General features: G+C 70.5%; 3 protein-coding genes across 4 annotated transcripts; 1 reads left to right on the top strand and 2 right to left on the bottom strand.

The window, feature by feature from the left end:
- Nucleotides 1-677: 677 nt before the first annotated feature.
- On the bottom strand, nucleotides 678-4,044 carry ZNF865 (zinc finger protein 865). Its single transcript, XM_074571492.1, has one exon. The coding sequence runs from the start codon at nucleotides 3,780-3,782 to the stop codon at nucleotides 699-701; it is 3,084 nt and encodes a 1,027-aa protein (XP_074427593.1). The 5' UTR covers nucleotides 3,783-4,044; the 3' UTR covers nucleotides 678-698.
- A 2,570-nt stretch (nucleotides 4,045-6,614) lies between these two features.
- Nucleotides 6,615-14,247, top strand: LOC141736864 (D site-binding protein-like). Its single transcript, XM_074571490.1, has 4 exons — nucleotides 6,615-6,696; nucleotides 7,594-7,766; nucleotides 9,728-9,915; nucleotides 12,598-14,247. The coding sequence occupies exons 1-4, from the start codon at nucleotides 6,671-6,673 to the stop codon at nucleotides 12,811-12,813; spliced, it is 603 nt and encodes a 200-aa protein (XP_074427591.1). The 5' UTR covers nucleotides 6,615-6,670; the 3' UTR covers nucleotides 12,814-14,247.
- A 2,770-nt stretch (nucleotides 14,248-17,017) lies between these two features.
- Nucleotides 17,018-23,653, bottom strand: SPHK2 (sphingosine kinase 2). Of its 2 annotated transcripts, XM_074571489.1 has the most exons (5): nucleotides 23,469-23,653; nucleotides 21,243-21,337; nucleotides 21,004-21,119; nucleotides 17,834-18,939; nucleotides 17,018-17,797 (listed from the first exon to the last, which is right to left on the bottom strand). In XM_074571489.1, the coding sequence occupies exons 1-5, from the start codon at nucleotides 23,629-23,631 to the stop codon at nucleotides 17,250-17,252; spliced, it is 2,028 nt and encodes a 675-aa protein (XP_074427590.1). In that variant the 5' UTR covers nucleotides 23,632-23,653; the 3' UTR covers nucleotides 17,018-17,249. The 2 variants fall into 2 exon arrangements, with proteins under 2 accessions (XP_074427590.1, XP_074427589.1); XM_074571488.1 differs by having other exon boundaries at nucleotides 17,019-18,939; nucleotides 23,469-23,652.
- Between the last annotated feature and the right edge of the window lie 2,552 nt (nucleotides 23,654-26,205).

Genomic DNA, 26,205 nt, shown 5'->3' with positions numbered 1-26,205 from the left:
CGTCGCACCACGATGATCCACTTTGCATCACGCCGAGCCGTGCCGAGCCCCGTGGCACCACGCCAAGCCGTGCCGAGCCCCGTGGCACCACGATGATCCATTTTTGCACTGCGCCGAGCCATGCTGAGCCCTGTTGCACCACGCCGAGCCGTGCCAAACCCCATGCCGAGTCCCGTCGCACCACGATGATCCATTTTGCACCATGCCGAGCCGTGCCGAGCCCCGTCGCACCATGCTGAGCCGTGCCGAGCCCCGGGCCGAGCCCCGTGGCACCACGATGATCCGTTTTGCACCGCGCCGAGCCGTGCCGAGCCCCGTCGCACCACGCTGAGCCGTGCCGAGCCCTGTGCCGAGCTTCGCGGCACCACGACGATCCATTTTTGCACCGCGCCGAGCCGTGCCGAGCCCCATCACACCACGCCGAGCCGTGCTGAGCCCCGTGCCGAGCTCCGCGGCACCACGCCGATCCATTTTTGCACTGCGCCGAACCGTGCCGAGCCCCGCGGCACCCCGATGGTCCGTTTTGCACTGCGCCGAGCCCCGTCGCACCACGCCGAGCCGTGCCGAGCCCCCTCGCCCCATCACGAGCCCCGTCGTACCGCGCCGATCCGTGCCCCATCGTCCCCGCCGCCGCCGCCGCCGCAGTCCCCCGGCCCCACCGCCACCTCCCCGTCCCGCCGCCGCTGCCGCCGCCGTCCTCAAGCATCCTTGTGCGCCAGGGCGGCCAGGCGCTCCAGCTTGTGGCCGTGCCGGTGCTTCTTGAGGCCGTAGGTGTTCCTGAAGGCTTCGCCGCAGGTGCTGCACTTGAAGGGGCGGCCGCCCTGGTGGGTCTGGAGGTGTTTGCTGAAGTATTTGGGGTCCTTGAAGAGCTTGAGGCAGGCGGAGCAGCGCAGGTCGCGGCGGGCGTCGTGGGAGCGCTGGTGGCGCAGGATGGAGGACAGGTAGAAGAAGCTCTTGCCGCAGAGCTCGCAACGGTAGACCTTCTCGCCCAGGTGGACGCGGCGGTGCTCCAGCAGGTTGGAACGGTAGCGGAAGGTCTTGCCGCAGGTTTGGCAGCGCTGGGGGCGGGCGACGACGTGGAGGCGCTGGTGCTCGGCCAGGCTGGAGGATTGGGCGAAGCGCTTGTTGCAGAGGGCGCATTTGTAAGCCCGCTCGCCCGTGTGGACCACCTTGTGCTGCCGGAGGTACCAGGAGCGGAGGAAACCCCGGCCGCAGACGGCGCAGCGGTAGGGCCGCTCCTCGGTGTGGCAGCGCTGGTGCCGCATCAGCAAAGCCGCTTCCCAAAACCGCTTCCCGCAGACGGAGCAGCCGAAATGACGCTTCTGCAGGTGGCGGCGCCGGTGAAGGAGCAGGTCGTAGGCGCCGGCGAAGCTCTGCCCGCAGACGCCGCAGGCCAGCGTCCGCCGCACCAGGTGGACGTACTTGTGGGTCACCAGCCCCAAGAAATGCTTGAAGCTCTGCCCGCAGGTGCCGCAGGTGAAGCGCTCGCCGCTCGGCACCACCGGGTGCTCCTCGGGGGGCTGCAGCCCGCTCTCGGCCGGCGGCCCCGCCTCGGGCAGCAGCCGCTCGGGGGCGGCTTGGTGAACCAGCTTGTGCCACATGAGGTTCTCGATGAAGCCGAAGGCTTTGCCGCAGGCGTCGCAGCCGTAGGGTTTCTCCCCGGCGTGGGCTTCCTTGTGGTTGACGGCGCGGAAGAGGTCGGGGAAACGCTCGCCGCATTCGCCGCAGCCGTAGCTCAGCCCTTCGGGGGGGTTCCCGGCGCCCCCCAACCCGCAGGGCAAAGGCAGGCGGTGGATCTGCTTGTGCCGGGTGAGGCTCTGGGGGTAGCCGAAGGCTTTGCCGCAGAGCTCGCACTTGTAGGGCCGCTCGCGGGTGTGGACGACGTGGTGCTTGCTGAGGTGGAAGGACTCGCGGAAGCGCTTGCCGCAGACGGCGCATTGGTGCGGCTTCTCCCCCGTGTGGATCCGCTCGTGCCGCTTCAGCGTCTCCCGCCGCCCGAACGCCCGCCCGCAGATGCCGCAGCCGAAACTCTTCCCCGGCGCCAGCAAGGCGGCTGGCGGCGGGGACAAGAAGGCGCCGCCGCCGCCGCCGCCATCGCCCGCCTTTGCCTCCCCGCCATCCGGCACCGCGTAGGCGCCGGGGAACACCGGCACCACCGCCGCTGCCTTGGGGACGCCGGGGTACGCCGTGGCGGCGGCTTTGGGGCCGGTGTGGACCTGCCGGTGCCGCAGGAGGCTCTGTGGGGCGGCGTAGGCTTTGCCGCACACCTCGCACTTGTAGTCGGGACGTTGGCCGCTGTGGGCGGCTTGGTGCCGCAGGAGGTACGCCGGGTCCCGAAATTCCTTGCCGCAGACGGCGCAGGGCACCCGCAGCAGCCCCGAGTGGGTCTTGACGTGGCGGGTGAGGCTCTCGCGCCGGTTGAAGCTCTTGGCACACACCGAACAGCTGAAGGGCTTCTCCCCGGTGTGGATGATCTGGTGTTGGTGGAGGTGGCTCGGTTTCTTGAAGACCTTCCAGCAGAGCGAGCAGGTGAAGGGACCATCCGGGCCGGCGCCGCTGGGTGCCGGGGCGGCGCCACCGGGTGCCAAAGTCACCCCACCGGGCGCCGGAATGACCCCGCCGGGTGCCAGGATGACCCCGCCGGGCGCTGGGATGACGCCGCTCAGTGCCGCGGCGGCTCCGTTGGGTGCCGGGATGACGCCACTCAACGCCACGTTGACCCCGTTGGGCACCGGGTTCACTCCATTGGGCGCCGGGTTGAGTCCGTTGGGCGCCGGGTTGAGTCCGTTGGGCGCCGGGTTGACCCCGTTGGGCGCCGCCATGACGCCGCTCGCCGCCAGGTTGACCCCGTTGGGCGCCGCGGTGACCCCACTCGCCAGCGGGTTGACTCCGTTGGGCGCTGGCAAGACCCCGCCTGCCCCGTTGGGTGCCGGCATGACGCCGGAGGTGGTGGCCACCGCCGCGGGGGTGACGCTGCCAGCACCGCCGCCGCCGCCACCGGCTTCCTCGGTGGCTTCCTTGTGGCAACGCCGGTGGCGGATGAGGCTGGAGACGTGGTTGTAGGTGCGGCCGCAGGTGCCGCACTCGTAGGGCCGCTCGCCGCTGTGCACCAGCATGTGCTGCACCAGGTGGGACGACTGCTTGAAGGACTTCTGGCAGACGCCGCAGGGGAAGCGCCGCTCCATGAAATACTTCAGCCGGCGGAAATAACTCTTCTCCTCCTTCGACGCCGCTTCCGGAGGGACCGGGGGGGCTGACGGAGTTCCCGCCGCCGCCGTCCCCGCGGCCACCGCTACCGTCCCGCCCCGTTTCAGCCCCCCGAAGAGGTGCTGGTGGCTGGAGAGGTCCACGATACCCCATTGGGGAGCGTTGAAGGCGCCGGCGGCCTCAAAGAGGGGCTGCGGTGGCGGGGGGACAGGCGGGCTGGGGAAAGGGGGGGCCCCCGCCTGCACCCCGACGCCGCCCTCCGCCTTTTTCGGCTGGGAGGAGGAGGAGGAGGAGGAGGAGGAGGAAGAAGAGGAAGAGGAGGAGGAGGAAGAGGCGGCGGCGCCTTCGGCCTTGAAGTCCTTGTGCTTGGCGGCGGGGACGCGGTCGAAGGGGGGGGCGCCAGGCGGGGGGGGGTATTCGAAGGGGGGCTGGGGGCAGGGGAGGGCGGGCAGGGCTTTGGGGTGCTCGTGGCCGTAGGGCTCCATGGGCTCGAAGCGCTGGTGGTTGAGGAACTCGAGGAAGTCGAAGGGGTAGCTCTGGAAGTGGACGCTCTCGTCGCTGACGTTGGCTTCCATCTCTCCGCCCGGGTGGGGGGGGGGGGGGGGAGGAAGGCGGCGGGGGTTGGGGGGGGGAGGGGGGACGCTGCAGCCTGGGGATGGGGGACGAAAGTCAGAGGTGGGGGGAGCTGGCTCCTGGGTCTGGGGAAGGAGCCCTGAGGTGGGATGTGGGGCTGGGTTATGGGGTCCCCTTGGATTTTGGGAGGGGGGGGCAGGGGGCGGATGGGACTGAGAGAGACCCCCGAGATGGGACGTGGGGCTGGGCTGGGGGGTCCCCTTGGCTTTTTGGGGGGGCAGGGGGTAAATGGGGTGCAGGAGGAGCCCAGAGGTGGGATGTGGGGCTGGGCTGGGGGGGTCCCCTTGGGTTTTTGGGGGGGGCAGGGGATAAAAGGGGTGCAGGAGGAGCCCAGAGGTGGGATGTGGGGGGGGGTTACGGGGTCCCCTTGGATTTTGGGGGGGGCAGGGGGTAAATGGGGTGCAGGAGGAGCCCAGAGGTGGGATGTGGGGCTGGGATGGGGGGTCCCCTTGGCTTTTGGGGGGGGCAGGGGGTAAATGGGGTGCAGGAGGAGCCCAGAGGTGGGATGTGGGGCTGGGCTGGGGGGGTCCCCTTGGGTTTTTGGGGGGGGCAGGGGATAAAAGGGGTGCAGGAGGAGCCCAGAGGTGGGATGTGGGGGTGGGTTATGGGGTCCCCTTGGCTTTTGGGGGGGGGCAAGGGGTGGATGGGGGACGACAGAAGCCCAGAGATGGGATGTGGGGCTGGGATGGGGGGTCCCCTTGGCTTTTGGGGGGGGCAGGGGGTAAATGGGGTGCAGGAGGAGCCCAGAAGTGGGATGGGGGGGTTGTTACAGGGTCCCCTTGGATTTTGGGGGGGTTGTGAGGTCTCGGGGGGGGGACAGGGGGCGGATGGGGATGAGAAAGACCCCAGAGATGGGACGTGGGGCTGGGCTGGGGGGGTCCCCTTGGTTTTTTTGGGGGGGCAGGGGATAAAAGGGGTGCAGGAGGAGCCCAGAGGTGGGATGTGGGGGGGGGTTACGGGGTCCCCTTGGATTTTGGGGGGGGCAGGGGGTAAATGGGGTGCAGGAGGAGCCCAGAGATGGGATGTGGGGGGGGGTTATGGGGTCCCCTTGGATTTTGGGGGGGTTGTGAGGTCCTGGGGGGGGGGGCAGGGTCGGATGGGGCTGAGAAAGACCCCCGAGATGGGACGTGGGGCTGGGCTGGGGGGGTCCCCTTGGTTTTTTTGGGGGGGCAGGGGATAAAAGGGGTGCAGGAGGAGCCCAGAGGTGGGATGTGGGGGGGGGTTACGGGGTCCCCTTGGATTTTGGGGGGGGCAGGGGGTAAATGGGGTGCAGGAGGAGCCCAGAGGTGGGATGTGGGGGGGGGGTTATGGGGTCCCCTTGGATTTTGGGGGGGTTGTGAGGTCCTGGGGGGGGGACAGGGGGCGGATGGGGCTGAGAAAGACCCCAGAGATGGGACGTGGGGCTGGGCTGGGGGGTCCCCTTGGATTTTTTGGGGGGGGGGTCGAGGTCGGGGGAGGCTCTAGGGTCCCCCACGGCCTCATGGGGGGGGTTATGGGGGTCCCTCAGTCCCGGGGGGGGGGGGGTGGGGTGAAGACCCCCGGGGGAGGCCGGGAGCGCTTGGGGGGGGGGTCACTCACCTGGGGCCGAACCGGGCCCGTCCGTGTGGGGCGGGGGGGGCGTCCCGGGACTGGGACCGGAGCGGGGGGATCCTGGGGGAGGCGGGGAGAGGGGAGGGGGGGGGTCCGGGCCGGATCGGGGGATGCGGGACCGGGGCCGCCCTGGAGCCCCCACGGACGGGCCTGGGCGGACGCGCCTCCCCCGCCGGAACCGGAAACGCCCGGCCGGGGGCACGTGACGCAAAGCCCCGCCCACCCCCGCCCCGCAATCCTTTGCGGGGGGAGGAGGGAATCGACGGGGGAGGGGGGACCCAGGCGTCCGGGACACCGGGACACACACACACGGGGGGGGGGGGGGGGGGGGTCGCGGAGACCCCCAAAACCCGGCTGGGAGGAAGGGGAGGGGGGTGTGAAGGGAAGGGGAGGGGCCGCTGCCCGCACTAAAGATGGCGCCTGCCTCCCCCGGCCAAGATGGCGGCCGCGAGACAAGATGGCAGCGCCGCCCGCACCCAAGATGGCGCGGGGGGAGGGTGTGGGGCACCCGCTGCCAAGTAGGCGCCCGGCGCCACGATGCCCACTTCAAAGATGGCGGCCTGGGCGGGGCGGGGCCGCTCCTGGCCAATCAGGGGCGCGGATTTTGGGGGGGTGGGGGGGGAGGGAGGATAAGTGTCATGTGAGGGGGGCGCGTGGGGGACGGTGGCGTCACCGGCCGGGACCCCGTCACGTGGGAGCTTTGGCCAAACCCCACCGCGTCCCGGCCCCGCCCCCCCGGGGCGGGCACGTGCGGCCCCACGTGCTCATCCCCCCCCCCCCCTCCTCCCACCCCCGCCGCGCCCGCCCCTATTGGCCAAAACTGGGTCAGGCCCCGCCCATGGCGCACGGTCCCATTGGCCAAATCTAGGTCAGGCCCCGCCCCCGCCCCTGGCCGCGCCGCGTGACCGCCGGCCCCGCCCCGGCCCCGCCGCGCTCCCATTGGCCGCGGGCGTGTCCAGGGGGCGTGGCCTGGCGGAGGGGGCGGAGCCCCGCCCTTTTGCGGGGAGGGGCGGGGCGACACCTGCAGCGGGGGCGGGGATTGGCGGCGTGTGGGGGGGGGGGAAGCGGCGGGGGCGTCCAATGAGGGGAGAGCAACGTGCGGGGCGGGGCCGGAGGGGCGGGGCTAGAGAAGGGGGCGGGCGGGGATTGGCGCGGAGCGGGGCAGTGGGGCGGGGCTCGGGGAGTCCCCGCCCCTCGGCCGGGGTTGGGGGGGGGCGCTCATCGCCCCCGCGGGCGGCTCATGCCGAGGGCACGGCGGGGCGGCAGGTCGGTACCGGGCACCGCGACGGGGGCGGGGGGCAACGGGATGGGGGGGGGGGAGGGGGGGGGCGAGGGCACCCGGGGGGTCATCGGGAGGCGGCGGGGGAACGGGATCGGGGGGGGGTGATGGGACCTCGGGGGGGGGGCACCGGGATGGAGGGGGTCCGAGGGGACGGGGGGGGGGGGAGGGACCGCGATGCGGGGTGGGGGGGTGGGGGGGTGGGATCGGGAGGGGCGGGGACCAGGACCCCGGGAGGGGAGCAACGGGACCGTGGAGGGGGGGGACACCGGGATCGGGGAGGGGGCCAGCAGCGGGTTGACAGCGGGACCGGGAAGGCGGGGGGGGGGGGGAACCCGCACCGGGGGCGGGGGGGGGGGGGGGGGGGAGGACAGCGGGACCCGGGGGGGCACCGGGAGGGACCCACGGTGGGGGGTGGGGGGAGGATGCGCCTCCCCCCCCCCCCCCACGAGCACCATCGGGGATCAGGATGGGGCGTCCCCGCCCCCCCCCCGGTGTGTCCCCCCCCCCCCCTCGCGTGGGCTCCGTGGGGGGGGGGGTGGGGTGGGGGGGGGGTGTCGTGTCCCCTCCCCTCCCTCCCCCCTCCGTGGGAGCCGTCGCGGGGTCGCGCGAGGTGAAGCCGCACGTGGGGGCGGGCGCTCCCACGTGACCCCCGCACGTGCACACACACACACACCCCCACCCACCCCCCGCCCTTTTCCCCACGCGTGTCACGTGCGGCGGGTCACGTGGGGAATTACCTTCGGGGGGGGGGGGGGGGGGGGGACGCCCCGTGTGTCGCATGTCGTGCGTCCGCCGTGTGTCGCGACACCCCCCCCCTCCCCCCCCGCCCCCCCTCCCTCCTTCCTTCCACGGGTGGTGACGCGTGTCCGTGGGGGCGGCAGGAGGATGGAGGAGGCGGGTGGGTGCCGGGGGGGGGGGGGTTCCTTCGCCGGACCCCCCCCGCCCTGGGAGCGCCCGGCGGCCGAGCTGGAATACGTGGATCTGGATGAATTCCTGCGGGAACACGGGCTGCCCCCCAGCCCCGAGCCCCCCCCCGCCCACGAGAGACCCGCCGGTGGGTGCCCACGGGGGGGGATGGGGGGGGGGGGGCACCCATATTCGGGGGGGGGCCCACCCACTCGTGGGGGGGGGGGACACGGGCGTCGTGGGGACCAGGAGTGCGGGGATGGGGGGGGGGGGGGGGGGCTGTGGGAGGGGGGGGACCCACGCGTGGGGGGGGGGAGGGGGAAGGGCGTCAGGGGGACCCAGGAGTAAAGGGGGGGGGGGGGTACTGGGGGGGGGGACACCCACGCTGGGGGGGGGGGGATCAGCTATCGGGGGGGACCCAGGAGTCGGGGGGGGGGCCACCCACGCGTGGGGGGGGGGGACACGGGCGTCGGGGGGGACCCAGGAGTCCGGGGGGGCGGGGGGGGGGCACACACGCACACGAGTGGGCATCCCCTGTGTCGCGATAGACGTGCCGCCCCCCCCCCTCCCCCCCCCCATTACAGCAGGGACCCCCCGCCCTCCCCTCATCGCAATGGGGACCCACTATCGCGACAGGGACCCCCCCCCATTGCAATGGGGACCCACTATCGCGACAGAGACCCCCCCCCCATTGCGATGGGGACCTGCTATCGTGACAGAGACCCCCCCCCCATTGCGATGGGGACCCGCTATCGTGACAGCGACCCCTCCCATCACGATGGGGACCTGCTATCATGAGAGGGACACCCCCCCCCATCGTGATGGGGACCCGCTGTCGTGACAGGGACCCCTCCCGTCGCGATGCGGACCCGCTATCGCGACAGAGACACCCCCCCATCACGATGGGGACCCGCTATTGCGACAGGGACAACCCCCATCGTGATGGGGACCTGCTATCGCGACAGAGACCCCTCCCCCATTGCAATGGGGACCCGCTATCGCGACAGGGACAACCCCCATCATGATGGGGACCTGCTATCGCGACAGAGACCCCTCCCCCATTGTGATGGGGACCTGCTATCGCGACAGGGGCACCCCCCCCCCATTGCAATGGGGACCCACTATCGCGACAGGGACACCCCCCCGCCATCGCAATGGGGACCTGCTATCGCGACAGAGACCCCTCCCGTTGCGATGGGGACCTGCTATCATGAGAGGGACACCCCCCCCCATCACGATGGGGACCTGCTATCGCGACAGAGACCCCCCCCATTGCAATGGGGACCCGCTATTGCGACAGGGACAACCCCCATCATGATGGGGACCTGCTATCGCGACAGAGACCCCCCCCATTGCAATGGGAACCCGCTATTGCGACAGGGACAACCCCCATCATGATGGGGACCTGCTATCACGACAGCGACCCCTCCCATTGCGATGGGGACCCGCTATCATGAGAGGGACACCCCCCCCATCACGATGAGGACCTGCTATCGCGACAGAGACCCCCCCCATTGCAATGGGGACCTGCTATTGCGACAGGGACAACCCCCATCATGATGGGGACCTGCTATCGCGACAGAGACCCCTCCCCCATTGCGATGGGGACCCGCTATCGCGACAGGGACACCCCCCCCCATCGCAATGGGGACCCGCTATCGCGACAGCGACCCCTCCCGTTGCGATGGGGACCCGCTATTGCGACAGGGACACCCCCCATCATGATGGGGACCTGCTATCGCGACAGAGACCCCTCCCCCATTGCAATGGGGACCCGCTATCGCGACAGAGACCCCTCCCCCATTGCAATGGGGACCCGCTATCACGACAGCGACCCCTCCCATTGCGATGGGGACCCGCTATCGCGACAGGGACACCCCCCCCATCGCGACGGGGACCCGCTATCGCGACAGGGACACCCCCCCCCATCGCGATGGGGACCCGCTATCGCGACAGCGACCTCTCCCATTGCGATGGGGACCCACTATCACGACAGGGACACACCCCCCATCGCGACGGGGACCTGCTATCGCGACAGGACACCCCCCCCCCCCCGCCCGGGGGTGAGGGAGGTGCCATCCCAACCCTGACCCTCCCCTCCCCCCGCAGCCCCCGGCCCCCCCCGGGGTCCCCCCACCCCCCCGGCGCCGGGGGAGACGCTGCTGGAGCCGGAGGCGCTGGGGGGGGCCGGGGGGGGCCCCTTCGACCCCCGGCGGCTCCGATTCTCCCAGGACGAGCTGCGGCCGCAGCCCATCGCCAGGAAAGCCCGGAAGGTTCACGTGCCCGAGGAGCAGAAGGTGGGGGGGGGGCAGGAATTTTGGGGGGGGGGGGTCAGGAATTGAGGGGAGCCAGGAGTTGGGGGGGGGGACACACAGGATTTGGGGGGACCCAGGCGTTTGGGGGGGGGGGGGCGGATCCAGGGGGGTCCCAGGAGTTTGGGGGGGGGACACACACGACGGCAGGAATTGGGGGGACCCAGATGCCCGCGGGGGGGGGGGGGAGGGGGGGGCAGGGGTTGGGGTACCCGGATGTTCGGGGAGGGGGGGGGAATGTCGGGAATTGGGGGATCCAGGGGGGTCCCAGGAATCTGGGGGGGGTGGGGGATGACAGGAATTGGGGGGACCCAGGGGTTGGGGGGGGCAGGAATTGAGGGGAGCCAGGAGTTGGGGGGGGGGACACACAGGATTTGGGGGGACCCAGGCGTTTGGGGGGGGGGGGGCGGATCCAGGGGGGTCCCAGGAGTTTGGGGGGGGACACACACGACGGCAGGAATTGGGGGGGGGACACAGGATTTGGGGGGACCCAGGCGTTTGGGGGGGGGGGACACGACAGCAGGAATTGGGGGGACCCAGGTGCCCGCGGGGGGGGGAGGGGTTGGGGTACCCGGATGTTCGGGGGGGGGGGGGGAATGTCAGGAATTGGGGGATCCAGGGGGATCCCAGGAATCGGGGGGGGGGGGATGGATGACAGGAATTGGGGGGACCCAGGGGTTGGGGGGGGGCAGGAATTGAGGGGAGCCAGGAGTTGGGGGGGGGACACACAGGATTTGGGGGGACCCAGGCGTTTGGGGGGGGGGGGGCGGATCCAGGGGGGTCCCAGGAGTTTGGGGGGGGACACACACGACGGCAGGAATTGGGGGGGGGACACAGGATTTGGGGGGACCCAGGCGTTTGGGGGGGGGGGACACGACAGCAGGAATTGGGGGGACCCAGGTGCCCGCGGGGGGGGGAGGGGTTGGGGTACCCGGATGTTCGGGGGGGGGGGGGAATGTCAGGAATTGGGGGATCCAGGGGGATCCCAGGAATCGGGGGGGGGGGGATGGATGACAGGAATTGGGGGGAGCCAGGGGTTGGGGGGGGGGGGACACAGGATTTGGGGGGACCCAGGCGTTTGAGGGGGGGGGACACACGACGGCAGGAATGGAGGGGACCCAGGTGCCCACGGGGGGGGGAGGGGGGGCAGGGGTTGGGGTACCCGGATGTTGGGGGGGGGGAATGTCGGGAATTGGGGGATCCAGGGGGGTCCCAGGAATCTGGGGGGGCGGGGAATGACAGGAATTGGGGGGACCCAGGGGTTGGGGGGGGCAGGAATTGGGGGGAGCCAGGAGTTGGGGGGGGGACACACAGGATTTTGGGGGATCCAGGCGTTTGAGGGGGGGGGGAGCGGATCCAGGGGTGTCCCAGGAGTTTGGGGGGGGACACACACGACAGCAGGAATTTGGGGGGGGGACACACAGGATTTGGGGGGACCCAGGCGTTTGGGGGGGGGGGGCGGATCCAGGGGTGTCCCAGGAGTTTGGGGGGGGACACACACGACGGCAGGAACTGGGGGGGGGACACACAGGATTTGGGGGGACCCAGGCGTTTGGGGGGGGGGGACACGACGGCAGGAATTGGGGGGACCCAGGTGCCCGCGGGGGGGGGGGGGGGGGGGCAGGGGTTGGGGTACCCGGATGTTCGGGGGGGGGGGGGGGGAATGTCAGGAATTGGGGGATCCAGGGGGGTCCCAGGAATCTGGGGGGGGGGGATGAACGGAATTGGGGGGAGCCAGGGGTTGGGGGGGGACCCAAGTGCCCAGGGGGGGTCCCAGGTGTCTGCGGGGGGGGGGACAGGACAGGAATTGGGGGGAGCCGGGGGATGGGGGGGACCCAGGTGTCTTGGGGGGGGGGGGGGTCCCAAGCGTCGGGGGGGGGGGGTACGGACAACCAGGGGGTCCCAGGTGTCCGGGGGGGGGTCCCAGGTGTCTGGGGGGGGTCCCAGATGTCCGGGGGGGGGTCCCACGTGTCCGGGGAGGGGGGGTACAGAAAACCAGGGGGTCCCAGGTGTCCGGGGGGGGGTCCCAGGTGTCTGGGGGGGGTCCCAGATGTCCGGGGGGGGGGTCCCAGGTGTCTGGGGGGGGTCCCAGGTGTCCGGGGGGGGCGTTCCAGGCATCCGGGGAGGGGGGGTGCAGACAACCAGGGGGTCCCAGGTGTCCGGGGGGGGGTCCCAGGTGTCCGGGGGGGGTCCCAGATGTCCGGGGGGGGGGTCCCAGATGTCCGGGGGGGGTTCCAGGCATCCGGGGAGGGGGGGTGCAGACAACCAGGGGGTCCCAGGTGTCCGGGGGGGGGGTCCCAGGTGTCCGGGGGGGGGTCCCAGGTGTCTGGGGGGGGTCCCAGGTGTCTGGGGTGGGGGGTGGGTGTGTGTGTGTGTGTCCCAGGTATTTGGGGGTGGAGGGGGGGGGGGTGTCCCAGGTCTGTGTGTGTTGGGGGGGGGGGTTGAATCGCAGACATATTTTTTTTGGTGGGGGGGGACACGGGATGGCCACGGGGACGCTGCCGCCCATCATTCCGGACAGGAGTCGGGGTTGGAGGCCGGGGGGGGGGGGGGGATCCCCCCCGGTGTGTGGGATTTGGGGGGGAGGGGGCAAGGCGGGGGGGGGGGGGGAGAGGGGGGGTCTCCAGAGCCCTGATTTATTTTCTGACCCCCCGGATTTCCCGACAGGATGAGAAATACTGGAGCCGGCGCAGCAAGAACAACGCGGCGGCCAAACGCTCGCGGGACGCGCGGCGGCTGAAGGAGAACCAGATCTCGGTGCGGGCGGCGTTCCTGGAGCGGGAGAAAGCGACGCTGCGGCAGGAGGTGGCGGCCGCCCGTCGGGAACTCGCCCGGTTCCGCGCCCTCCTGGCGCGCTACGAGGCCCGTCACGGAAACCTCTAGGGATGGAGGCGGGGTGGGGGGAACGACGGGACGCGTCGTGGGGGTTGTTGCGAGCGCGGGGGGATCGACGGGATGGGCCGGTGCCCCATAGGGACACACACACACACACACACACACACACACACACACACGATGCCCCATAAGGGACCCCCATCACGGCACGGTGCCCCATAGGGACCCTGGTCGTAGGGTGCCCCATAGGGACCCCCAGTGTGGCACAATCCGGCGTGGCACAGTCCCCATAGGGACCCCCACCATGGCATGGTGCCCCATAGGGACCCTGGTCCGGCACAATCCAGCATGGCACGGTGCCCCATAGGAACCCTGGTCAGGTAGGGTGCCCCATAGGGACCCCTATCATGGCCACGGTGCCCCATAGGGACCCCGGTCCAGCACAATCCAGCATGGCACAGTGCCCATAGGGACCCCCATCACGGCATGGTGCCCTATAGGGACCCTGGTCGGGCACAGTGCCCCATAGGGACCCCAGTGTGGCACAATCTGGCATGGTACAGTGCCCCATAGCGACCCCATCACGGCACGGTGCCCATAGGGACCCTGGTCAGGTAGGGTGCCCCATAGGGACCCCAGTGTGGCACAATCCGGCGTGGCACGGTGCCCCATAGGGACCCCCATCACGGCACAGTGCCCCATAGGGACCCCCCATCATGGCATGGTGCCCCATAGGGACCCCCATCACAGCACGGTGCCCCATAGGGACCCCCATCATGGCACGGTGCCCCATAGGGACCCCAGTGTGGCACAATCCAGCATGGCACGGTGCCCCATAGGGACCCCTATCATGGCACGGTGCCCCATAGGGACCCTGGTCAGGCACAATCTGCATGGCACGGTGCCCCATAGGGACCCCCATCATGGCACAGTGCCCCATAGGGCCCCAGTGTGGCACAATCTGGCATGGTACAGTGCCCCATAGCGACCCCATCACGGCACGGTGCCCCATAGGGACCCTGGTCAGGTAGGGTGCCCCATAGGGACCCCAGTGTGCACAATACGGCATGGCATAGTGCCCCATAGGGACCCCCATCATGGCACGGTGCCCCATAGGGACCCCCATCACAGCACGGTGCCCCATAGGGACCCCCATCATGGCACGGTGCCCCATAGGGACCCCGGTGAGGCACAATCCGGCGTGGCACAGTCCCCATAGGGGCCCCCATCATGGCACAGTGCCCCATAGGGACCCCCATCATGGCATGGTGCCCCATAGGGACCCCCAGCACGGCACGGTGCCCCATAGGGACCCCGGTGTGGCACAATCCGGCACGTCCCGGTGCCCCACAGGGCCCCTGGCATGCCATGATCCGGCACGTCCCGGCGCCCCATAGGGACCCCCATCCCGGTGCCCCATAGGGACCCCCATCCCGGCACGATCCAGCAGAGCCCCATCGGGTGCCGTGCAGGGACATCCCCCCCCCACACCCCCCCGGCACCCACCCGTCCCGGCAGAGCCCCCGGAGCCGGAGAAATCGGCCGGGATCCAGATCCAGGGACCAGCTTGGAAATGGGGCTGGGATCCAGCACCGGGATCTGTTCCCTGGGATCCAGCACCGGGATCTGCTCCCTGGGATCCATCCCTGGGATCCGGCACCGGGATTTGTCCCTGGGATCCGGCACCGGGATCTGCTCCCTGGGATCCATCCCTGGGATCCGGCACCGGGATTTGTCCCTGGGATCCGGCACCGGGATCTGCTCCCTGGGATCCATCCCTGGGATCCGGCACCGGGATTTGTCCCTGGGATCTGGCACCGGGATCTGCTCCCTGGGATCCATCCCTGGGATCCGGCACCGGGATTTGTCCTGGGATCCAGCACCGGGATCTGCTCCCTGGGATCCATCCCTGGGATCCGGCACCGGGATTTACCCGCGGGATCTGCCCCTGGGATTCGGCACCGGGATCCATCCCTGGGATCTGCCCCGGGATCCGGCACCAGGATCCACCCCTGGGATCCGCCACCGGGATCCGGCCGGACACCGGCCCCAGCCCTGATCTAGAACCGGGTTCTGGAGCCCTCTAGAACCCACCCAGTCGGGGGGGGGGGGGGGGGGAGAAAAAAAGACCCCAAAATACACCTCCCCCCCCCCCCCCCCCCCCCGCCCCCCCAGCGTTGGGGTTTCCCCCCCCCGGGCCGGACCGGTTCCCACCCCCCCCCCGCGGATGGTTGGGTGCCCCTCCATGGGGGGGGCGGGGGTGTGTGTGTGTGGGGGGGGGTGTCTTCCCCCCCCCCCCCCCCCCGCTCCCCCCCCCTTGTAAATATTTATTCTCCAGCCCCCCCCGGGGCTGCTTAAAGCACAACACTGGGGGGGGGGTAGGGGGGGGGCCAGGCTCCCCCCCTCCTCCCCCCCCCCCCCAAACACTACACCCCCCCCCCCCCCAGACCCCCCCCTCCCCGCCCAGTTCCTCCCCAGTGACCCATTTCCAGTTAAGGCCAGTAGCGTTACTGGGAGGCGACGGGGATTTTTGGGGGGGGGGGGGGCAGCCCCGGACGCCTGGGTCCCTTTTCCCAGCCTGGGACAGAAGCCAGCACGTCACAAACACCCCCCCCCCAACCCCCCCCAAAAAATACCCCACCCCTGAGGGGGGGACACACACTCAGGCGTCCGGGGACACCCCCCACCCCCCCCATTCTTCCTTCCTTCCCCCCCCCCCCCCCGCACTTTGACCACTTTACTGCCCCCCCCCCCCCCCCCGCACGTGGGTTTTTTTTGGGGGGGGGGTGGCTTTTGTACAGAATAAACCTCTGTCCCCCCACCCCACCCCCCCGCTGCGGGTTTGTAGCCTGAACTGGGAGCACTGGGAGGGGGCAGGACACGCCCCCCCCCCCCCCGACCCCAACACCCCCCCCACACACACACCCCCACCCCCCCCCCCATCCCAAAGGACTGAGCTGTCTCCACGCTCGGGCTTTATTGCATAGGTCACGGGGGGGGGGGGGGAGAAAATTGGGGGGGGGGGGGGGGGGGGCAGCAACCCCCTTCCCCCCCCCTCCAGGGGAAGGTGTCCGGGGCTATGAGATTTTGGGGGGGGGGGACCCGGATGCCTGGGTGTGTGTGTCCCCCCCCCCCGGTTTGGGGGTCACTCCTTGCTTGGGGTGGGGGGGGGGTCCTGGGAGCCAGTGCAGGGGCCACCTGTGTCCCCCCCCACCCCCCCGCCTGGGTCCCTCCAACCTCTTGGGGTGTCCCCCTGGACCCCCAGTCCCCCAAGACCCCTCGGGGTCCCCCCCCCCCATCCCCAAGCCCTTGGGGACCCTCTGACACCTTTGGGGGGGACCCCCCGCCTCCCCCAACCCCCTGGGTCCCGTGGGGTCCCCCCCGACTCCCTTGGGTCCCCCCAACCCCCCTGGGTCCCTTCGGGGGGGTCCCCCAATCCCTTGGGTGCCCCCAACTCCCTGCTCCCCCCCCCAACGCCCTGGGTCCCTTGGGGTCCCCCTGACCCTTTTGGGGTCCCCCTGACTCCCTTGGGTCCCCCCAAGCCACTGGGTCCCTTGGGATCCCCCCAAACCCCTCCTTGGGGTCTGCTTGACCCCCTCGGGGTCCCCCTGACCCCTTTGGGGTCCCCCCCCAGCCCCCTGGGTCCCTTGGGGTCCCCCCTTTGGGGTCCCCCCAATCCCTGGGTCCCTTGGGGTCTCCGTGACCCCTCAGGGTCCTCCTCACTCCTTTGGGGTCCCCCCCAACCCCCGGCTCCCTTGGGGTCCCCCCAAACCCCCTGGGTCCCTTGGGGTGCCCCTGACCCCTCAGGGTCCCCCTGACTCCCTTGGGGTCCCCCTGACCCTTTTGGGGTCCCCCTGACTCCCTTGGGTCCCCCCAACCCCCTGACTCCCTTGGGGTCCCCCTGACCCCTTTGGGTCCCCCCAAACCCCCTGGGTCCCTTGGGGTCCCCTTGACCCCTTTGGGGTCCCCCCCAGCCCCCTGGGGTCCCCCCTGACTCCCTTGGGGTCCCCTTGGGTCCCCCCCAACCCCCGGCTCCCTTGGGGTCCCCCCAAACCCCCTGGGTCCCTTGGGGTGCCCCTGACCCCTCCGGGTCCCCCTGACTCCCTTGGGGTCCCCCTGACCCTTTTGGGGTCCCCCTGACCCCTTTGGGGTCCCCCCAAACCCCCTGGGTCCCTTGGGGTCCCCTTGACCCCTTTGGGGTCCCCCCCAGCCCCCTGGGGTCCCCCTGACTCCCTTGGGGTCCCCTTGGGTCCCCCCCAACCCCCGGCTCCCTTGGGGTCCCCCTGACTCCCTTTGGGGTCCCCCCAAACCCCCTGGGTCCCTTTGGGTCCCCTTGACCCCTCGGGGGTCGTCCCCACCCCCCCCCAGCTGCCCCGGCCACCTGCTTCCCGCCCGTCCCCCGTGTCCCTCACCCCTGGGGGGGGGGTTTGGGGTGTGTGTGGGGGGGTTGTCCCCGTCCCTGCGCGTCGCCCCCCCCCCCCAGCTCATGGGGTTGGGGGGGTGAGGAGCCGAGCGAGCCCCCGATGGATCTGCCCCTGGAGGGGTCCGTATTCCACCCGCTCCCCGTCCACCGTCAGCACCCCCCGCCGCGTCAGGGGCTCCAGGCGGAAAGCGCGAGCCGGGACGCGGGACAAGGGGGGGCCGGCGGCGACGTCCCCCCCCCCGCCCCCGCCGCCCCGCGTCATGGCCAGCAGCACCCGCAGCAGGGCCCCCCGCGACACCCCCGCCCGCACGTAGCAGAGGTGGATGAGGCCGTCGTCCGGCCGGGCTCGGGGGGCGGCCACCAGTTCGGCCCCTAAATGGGACTGGTAGATGGCCAGGACCAGTACGAAGTCCCCCTCCAGCGTCACCCAGCTGGGGGGCAGCGGTTGGCCCAGTGGCACCAGTAAGTCGTCAACTGGGCCGCCGGGTGGGGAGGCGGGGGGCGGCGGAGGGGAGGCGTCTTTGGGGGGGCCGCTGGGGCTGGGGGTGGCCCCCTGCGTCGAGGTGGCCCCGTGGACCTTGGTGGCCCCGTCGCTTGGGGTGGCCCCGTGCGTTGAGGGGACACCAAGGACATTGGTGGCCCCGTCGCTTGGGGTGGCCCCGTGCGTTGAGGGGACACCAAGGACGTTGGTGGCCCCGTCGCTTGGAGTGTCCCCATGTGTCGAGGTGACACCAAGGACGCTGGTGGCCCCATCCCTTGGGGCATCCCCATACGTTGAGGTGACACCATGGACCTCGGTGGCCCCATCACTTGGGGTGGCCCCATGCGTTGAGGTGACACCATGGACCTCGGTGGCCCCATCGCTTGGGGTGGCACCAAGGACGTTGGTGGCCCCATCGCTTGGGGTGGCCCCATCGCTTGGGGTGACACCAAGGACGTTGGTGGCCCCATCGCTTGGGGCGTCCCCATACGTTGAGGTGACACCAAGGACGTTGGTGGTCCCATCCCTTGGGGCGCCCCCATCGCTTGGGGTGACCTCATCGCCCGGGGCGTCCCCATGCGCCACGGTGGCCCCAGGTTCTGGGGTGTCCCCGTCACTCGTGGTGTCCCCACGCCGTGGGGTGACCCCCTCACCCCAGGCGTCCCCAGAGCTGACGGCGTCCCCCCGCGCCGTCGCGTCCCCGTGTCCCGGGCTGTCCCCACCTCCTGGGTTGTCACCCCGCGTCGGGCTGTCCCCCTCCGCTGGCACGTCTCCGGCGGCAGCGCCCTTCTTCCCGGGGTCGTCCCCCAGCCCCGCGTTGTCCCCGACGTCCCCCCAATCCCTTCCGTCCCCTTCGGGGGTGCCGGGGCCACTGGCAGTCCCCGCGCAGAGCCCCAAATCGGAGAGAGCGCGGGGCAGGGGGGCGGCGGAGGTGACCTCGGCGGCGGTGACCTCGGCGGCGGCCCCGGTGACATCGGCGGTGGCGCTGCGGGGGACGGCGGGCAGGTAGGAGAGGCGGCCGCGGTAGGTGTGAAGGGCCAGCAGGCGGGTGACCGTCCCCAAGGCGAAGCGCGCGGGTCCCAGGCGCCGCAGCCTCTCGCTCTCGATGTCCACGTCGGCCACCAGGCCCCAGGCCACGCTCAGGAAGGAGAAGACGCGGGTCCCCGAGGCCGTTGTCACCGACACCAGGTCCAGGGGGGACGGCGTCCCCCCCCGGCACAGCAGCACCGCGCAGTTCTGCAGCAGGGAGACACCCAGCGCCGGGGCCAGCCTGGGGGGGACACGGGGGACCGTCACGCCTGGGGACACGGGGACAGTCACGGCTGGGGACACGGCCCGGGGACATGGCACACGTGGGGACATGGCGTGGTGACACAGGGACAGTCACAGCTGGGGACACGGCATGAGGACACGGCACAGGTGGGGACATGGGGACAGTCACGCCTGGGGACACGGCGCGGGGACACGGGGACAGTCACGGCTGGGGACACAGCACGGGGACATGGCACACATGGGGACATGGGGACAGTCACACCTGGGGACATGGCATGGCAACACAGGGACAGTCACGCCTGGGGACACGGGGACAGTCACAGCTGGGGACACGGCATGAGGACACGGCACAGGTGGGGACATGGGGACAGTCACGCCTGGGGACACGGCACGGGGACACGGGGACCGTCACGGCTGGGGACACGGCACGGGGACATGGCACACATGGGGACATGGGGACAGTCACACCTGGGGACATGGCATGGCAACACAGGGACAGTCACGCCTGGGGACACGAGGACAGTCACAGCTGGGGACACGGCATGAGGACACGGCACAGGTGGGGACATGGGGACAGTCACGCCTGGGGACACGGCGCGGGGACACGGGGACTGTCACAGCTGGGGACACGGCACAGGGACATGGCACACGTGGGGACATGGGGACATGGCGTGGCGACACAGGGACAGTCACGCCTGGGGACACGGGGACAGTCACAGCTGGGGACACGGCATGAGGACACGGCACAGGTGGGGACATGGGGACAGTCACGCCTGGGGACACGGCACGGGGACACGGAGACTGTCACAGCTGGGGACACGGCACACATGGGGACATGAAAACCATCACGCCTGGGGACACAGCACACGTGGGGACACAGGGACACTCACGCCTGGGGACACGGCGCGGGGACACGGGGACAGTCACAGCTGAGGACATGGCATGGGGACATGGGGACAGTCACGCCTGGGGACACGGCACGGGGACATGGCACACGTGGGGACATGGGGACAGTCACAGCTGGGGACACGGCATGAGGACACGGGGACAGTCACAGCTGGGGACATGGCATGGGGACCCGGCACATGTGGGGACATGGGGACAGTCACGGCTGGGGACACAGCATGGGGACACAGGGACACGTGGGGACACAGGGACAGTCACAGCTGGGGACACGGCACGGGGACATGGCACACATGGGGACACGGGGACAGTCATGGCTGGGGACATGGCACAGGGACGCGTCACATGTGGGGACATGGGGACAGTCACACCTGGGGACACGGCACGGGGACACAGGGACCATCACGCCTGGGGACGTGGCACGGGGACACGGCACGCACGGGGACAGTCACGGGGACACAAGGACACGGCCCAGGAAACCCTCCGTGTCCCCACGTCCCCTCTGTGTCCCTGTGTCCCCCCCCCTCCCCCCCCGTGTCCCCCTGTCCCCGTGTGTCCCCCATGTCCCCCCCCCATGTCCCCAGTGTCCCCCAGTGTCCCCGTACCCGGCGTGGCAGTTGATGGCGGCCGCCAGGGCGTTGCCGGAGCCACGGGGCAGGATCCCCAGGGGCATCCCCCCGTGTCCCCCCGTCCCTGCGTCCCCCCGTGTCCACCTGTGTCCCCCCATGTCCCCATGTCCCTGTGTCCCCCCCGTGTCCCCACGTCCCCCCAGTGTCCCCGTACCCGGCGTGGCAGTTGATGGCGGCCGCCAGGGCGTTGCCGGGGCCGTGGGGCAGGATCCCCAGGGGCATCCCCCCGTGTCCCCCCGTCCCTGTGTCCCCCCATGTCCCTGTGTCCCCCCCATGTCCCTGTGTCCCTGTGTCCCCCTGCGTCCTCACGTCCCCCCAGTGTCCCCCAGTGTCCCCCAGTGTCCCCGTACCCGGCGTGGCAGTTGATGGTGGCCGCCAGGGCGTTGCCAGAGCCGCGGGGCAGGATCCCCAGGGGCATCCCCCCCGTGTCCCCCCGTGTCCCCGTGTCCCCCTGTCCCCGTGTCCCCCCGTCCCCGTGTGTCTCCCATGTCCCCCCCCCATGTCCCCAGTGTCCCCCAGTGTCCCCGTACCCGGCGTGGCAGTTGATGGCGGCCGCCAGGGCGTTGCCGGAGCCGCAGGGCAGGATCCCCAGGGGCATCCTCAGCGCCGCAGCCCAGTCCGGCCGGTCCATCAGCCCGTTCACCACCTGCGAAGGGGGGGGCGGGGGCGGGGGGGGGGGGGCAAGAAACGTCTGGGTGTCCCTATATCCCACCCCCCCCCCCCAGCCACCTACGTCCCCCCTTTTTTTTTTACGGGGGGGGGGTTTTACCTCGTAAAGGAGGCCGTCCCCCGAGACGGTGACGATCCCGTCCCACTCGTCCAGGCTGATCCCCGTCACCAGCTCCCGCGCGTGGTTCGCCCGTTCTGGGGGGGGGGGGGGGAAAACATCACCCATGCCCCCCCCCCCAGGGACTCTCAAACCCCCCCCCCCCCCGGGGACCCCCCAAAATCCCCCCAGGGACCCCCCAAAACCCCCCCCCCGGGACCTCCAAAGGGCCCCACCCCCCCCAGGCTCCCTCACGGCCCCCAGCCCAGCTCCCCTGGCCCCCCCCCAGAGCAGCCCCCAGTCCCGTCCCCCCCCCCCCCGGCCCCTGTGGCCACTGTCTGCCTCCCCGCCCCCCCCCCCAGCCCCCCTGTCTTCCCCCCCCACACCCCCAGCCCCTGGCCCCCCCCCAGCCCCCAACCCAGGCTCCCAGCCCCCCCCAGATCACCCCATGCCCCCCCCCCAATCCCTCTCTATACCCCCCAACCCCTATAGCTGCAGCCTGGCACCTCTCAGACCCCCCCTGGATCACCCCATGGCCCCCCCAATCCCTCTCTATACCCCCCAACCCCTATAGCTGCCGTCTGGCTCCCCCCAGATTAACCCATGGCCCCCCCCAATCCCTCTCTATACCCCCCCAGCCCCTATAGTTGCAGCCTGGCATCCCTCAGACCCCCCCCTGGATCACCCCATGGCCCCCCCCAATCCCTCTCTATACCCCCCAGCCCCTATAGCCGCCGTCTGGCTCCTCCCAGATCACCCCATGGCCCCCCCAATCCCTCTCTATACCCCGCAACCCCTATAGCTGCCGTCTGGCTCCCCCCAGATCACCCCGTGGCCCCCCCAATCTCTCTATATATTCTCCAGCCCCTATAGCTGCAGCCTGGCACCCCTCAGACCCCCCTGGATCACCCCATGGCCCCCCCCAATCCCTCTCTATACCCCCCAGCCCCTATAGCTGCCGTCTGGCTCCCCCCAGATCACCCCATGGCCCCCCACAACCCCCCTGCATCCCCCCAGCCCCTATAGCCGCTGTCTGGCTCCCCCCAGATTAACCCATGGCCCCCCCAATCCCTCTCTATACCCCCCAACCCCTATAGCTGCAGCCTGGCACCCCTCAGACCCCCCAAGATCACCCCATGCCCCCCCCGCAATCCCTCTCTATACCCCCCAACCCCTATAGCCGCCGTCTGGCTCCTCCCAGATTAACCCATGGCCCCCCCAATCCCTCTCTATACCCCGCAACCCCTATAGCTGCCGTCTGGCTCCCCCCAGATCACCCCGTGGCCCCCCCAATCTCTCTATATATTCTCCAGCCCCTATAGCTGCAGCCTGGCACCCCTCAGACCCCCCAAGATCACCCCATGGCCCCCCCAATCCCTCTCTATACCCCCCAACCCCTATAGCTGCAGCCTGGCACCCCTCAGATTAACCCATGGCCCCCCCCAATCCCTCTCTATACCCCCCAGCCCCTATAGCCGCCGTCTGGCTCCCCCCAGATTAACCCTTGCCCCCCCAATCCCTCTCTATACCCCCCAGCCCCTATAGCCGCTGTCTGGCACCCCTCAGATTAACCCATGGCCCCCCCCAATCCCTCTCTATACCCCCCAGCCCCTATAGCCGCTGTCTGGCTCCCCCCAGATTAACCCATGGCCCCCCCCAATCCCTCTCTATACCCCCCCAGCCCCTATAGCTGCAGCCTGGCACCTCTCAGACCCCCCCCGGATCACCCCATGGCCCCCCCAATCTCTCTCTATATCCTCCAGCCCCTATAGCTGCAGCCTGGCACCCCTCAGACCCCCCTGGATCACCCCATGCCCCCCCCCCAATCCCTCTCTATACCCCCAAACCCCTATAGCCACTGTCTGGCTCCCCCCAGATTAACCCATGGCCCCCCCCAATCCCTCTCTATACCCCCCAGCCCCTATAGTTGCAGCCTGGCACCTCTCAGACCCCCCTGGATCACCCCATGGCCCCCCCCAATCCCTCTCTATACCCCCCAGCCCCTATAGCCACCGTCTGGCTCCCCCCAGGCCCCCCCAAAATCACCCCATGCCCCCCCCCAATCCCTCTCTATACCCCCCAGCCCCTATAGCTGCCATCTGGCTCCCCCCAGATTAACCCATGGCCCCCCCAATCCCTCTCTATACTCCTCCAGCCCCTATAGCCGCAGCCTGGCACCTCTCAGACCCCCTGCCCCGGCCCCCCCCCGAGCCCCCCCAGCCCCCCCACCGGTCTGGATGAGGTTGAAGCTGATGTCGGCCTCGGTGATCATGGGCAGGACGTGGGTCTGGCACCAGCTGAGGGCCTGGCCCCGGCCCCCGAAGGGGTTCAGCAGCAGCAGCAGCCGCCGCCGCCGCGGCTCCGGCAGGATTTCTGTGGGGAGAAGAAACATCCCCCCCCGCCCCCCCGCCACCACCACGGCACGTGTGGGTCCCCGGCCTGAGGATACACACATCCCCCCCCCGCCCACACACCCCACACACACCCCCCCACCCCACACCCCCCCCCCCCCCAAGCACCTGGGTGCCCTACGGGGGGATTTTTCCATCCCAGAGACAACCCCCCCCCCCCCCACCCAAGACACCTGGGTCCCCTCTTAGAGACACCCCCCCCCCCCCCCCAAATCCCTGGGTTCTCTCCTGGAGACCCCCCAATCCCAAAGACACCCCCCCCAAATCCCTGGAGACCCCCACGCCATCCCAGAGACACGCCCCCCCCGAAATCCCCGGGCCCTCTCCTGGAGACCCCCCCCTATCCCAGAGACACCCCCCCCTCCAAATCCCTGGGTCCTCTCCTGGAGACCCCCCCCTATCCCAGAGACACACCCCCCCCAAATCCCTGGGCCCTCTCCTGGAGACCCCCCCCTATCCCAGAGACACCCCCCCCCCCCGAAATCCCTGGGCCCTCTCCTGGAGACCCCCCCCTATCCCAGAGACACACCCCCCCCAAATCCCTGGGCCCTCTCCTGGAGACCCCCCCCCTATCCCAGAGACCCCCCCCCAAATCCCTGGGTCCTCTCCTGGAGACCCCCCCCTATCCCAGAGACCCCCCCCCAAATCCCTGGGTCCTCTCCTGGAGACCCCCCCCTATCCCAGAGACCCCCCCCCAAATCCCTGGGTCCTCTCCTGGAGACCCCCCCCTATCCCAGAGACCCCCCCCCAAATCCCTGGGTCCTCTCCTGGAGACCCCCCCCTATCCCAGAGACCCCCCCCCAAATCCCTGGGTCCCCTCTTAGAGACCCCCCCCAAATCCCTGGGTCCTCTCCTGGAGACCCCCCCCTATCCCAGAGACCCCCCCCCAAATCCCTGGGTCCCCTCTTAGAGACCCCCCCCCAAATCCCTGGGTGCTCTCCTGGAGACCCCCCCCTATCCCAGAGACCCCCCCCCAAATCCCTGGGTCCTCTCCTGGAGACCCCCCCCTATCCCAGAGACCCCTCCCCAAATCCCTGGGTCCTCTCCTGGAAACCCCCCCCTATCCCAGAGACCCCCCCCCCCAAATCCCTGGGTGCTCTCCTGGAGACCCCCCCCATCCCAAAGACCCCCCCCAAATCCCTGGGTCCCCTCTTAGAGACCCCTCCTCATCCCAGAGACCCCCCCAAAATCCCTGGGTCCCCTCCTGGAGACCCCTCCCATCCCAGAGACCCCCCCAGATCCCTGGGTCCCCTCTTAGAGACCCCCCCCAAATCCCTGGGTTCTCTCCTGGAGACCCCCCCTATCCCAGAGACCCCCCCCCAAATCCCTGGGCCCTCTCCTGGAGACCCCCCCCATCCCAGAGACCCCCCCCAAATCCCTGGGTCCCATCTTAGAGACCCCCTCCCAAATCCCTGGGCCCTCTCCTGGAGACCCCCCCCTATCCCGGAGACCCCCCCCCTATCCCAGAGACCTCCCCCCAAATCCCTGGGTCCTCTCCTGGAGACTCCCCCCTATCCCGGAGACCCCCCCAAATCCCTGCATCCTCTCCTGGAGACACCCCCCCCCCATCCCAGAGACCCCCCCCAAATCCCTGGGTCCCCTCTTAGAGACCCCCCCAACATCCCTGGGTCCCCTCCTGGAGACCCCCCCCATCCCAGAGACCCCCCCCCCAAATCCCTGGGTCCCCTCTTAGAGACCCCCCCCCAGATCCCTGGGTCCCCTCCCGCAGACCCCCCCCCCCGGATGCCTGGATCCCCTTGGCGGGGGGGGGGGGGTATCCCAGATTCCTGGCTCCCCACCCCCAAGAGGGGACCCAGGGGGCCGGGCCCCACTTCAAAGGAACCCAGGGGGCCGGGCGTGGCCCCCCCACCCTCCCCACCTCCCCCCCCACCTCCAGGGGTTCCCAGCCATCCCGGCAGCGCCCCAAAACCCCCCGGGGGGGTCCCAGGCGTCTGGGTGGCGCCCGCCCCACACCCGCAGGCGGCGGCTTTCGGGCCGGACTCGTTCTGTGGGTGCGTGGGGGGGGGGGGAATGTCCCCTGCGGGGGGGGGGGGGCAGGGAGCCCCCAGACACTTGGGTCCCCTCCCAATTCCTGGGGGGGGGGTGCGAATTCCCACGTCCCCTCCTCACCCCTTGGGGGGGGGGTCCCCAATATCCAGGTCCTGGTGGGGTTCCCGGATGGCTGGGGGGGGGGGGGGATGGGGTGAGGAGCCCCCCCCCCCGACGCATCCCAATTCCTGGGGCGGGGGGGGGAGTGTCCCCAAATTCCCACGTCCCCTCCCCATCCCTGGGGGGGGTCCCAAAAGTCTCTGTCCCTTCCCCATTTCCTGGGGGGGGGGTCCCCAAATTCCCACGTCCCCTCCCCATCCCCGGGGGGGGTCCCAAAAGTCTCTGTCCCTTCCCCATTTCCTGGGGGGGGGGTGTCCCCAAATTCCCACGTCCCCTCCCCATCCCTGGGGGGGGTCCCAAAAGTCTCTGTCCCTTCCCCATTTCCTGGGGGGGGTGTCCCCAAATTCCCACGTCCCCTCCCCATCCCCGGGGGGGGTCCCAAAAGT

The sequence above is a fragment of the Larus michahellis genome, unplaced genomic scaffold, assembly GCF_964199755.1.
Source record: "Larus michahellis unplaced genomic scaffold, bLarMic1.1 SCAFFOLD_355, whole genome shotgun sequence".
Classification (NCBI taxonomy): Eukaryota; Metazoa; Chordata; class Aves; order Charadriiformes; family Laridae; genus Larus; species Larus michahellis.
This window is presented reverse-complemented; position numbering and strand designations above follow the sequence as displayed.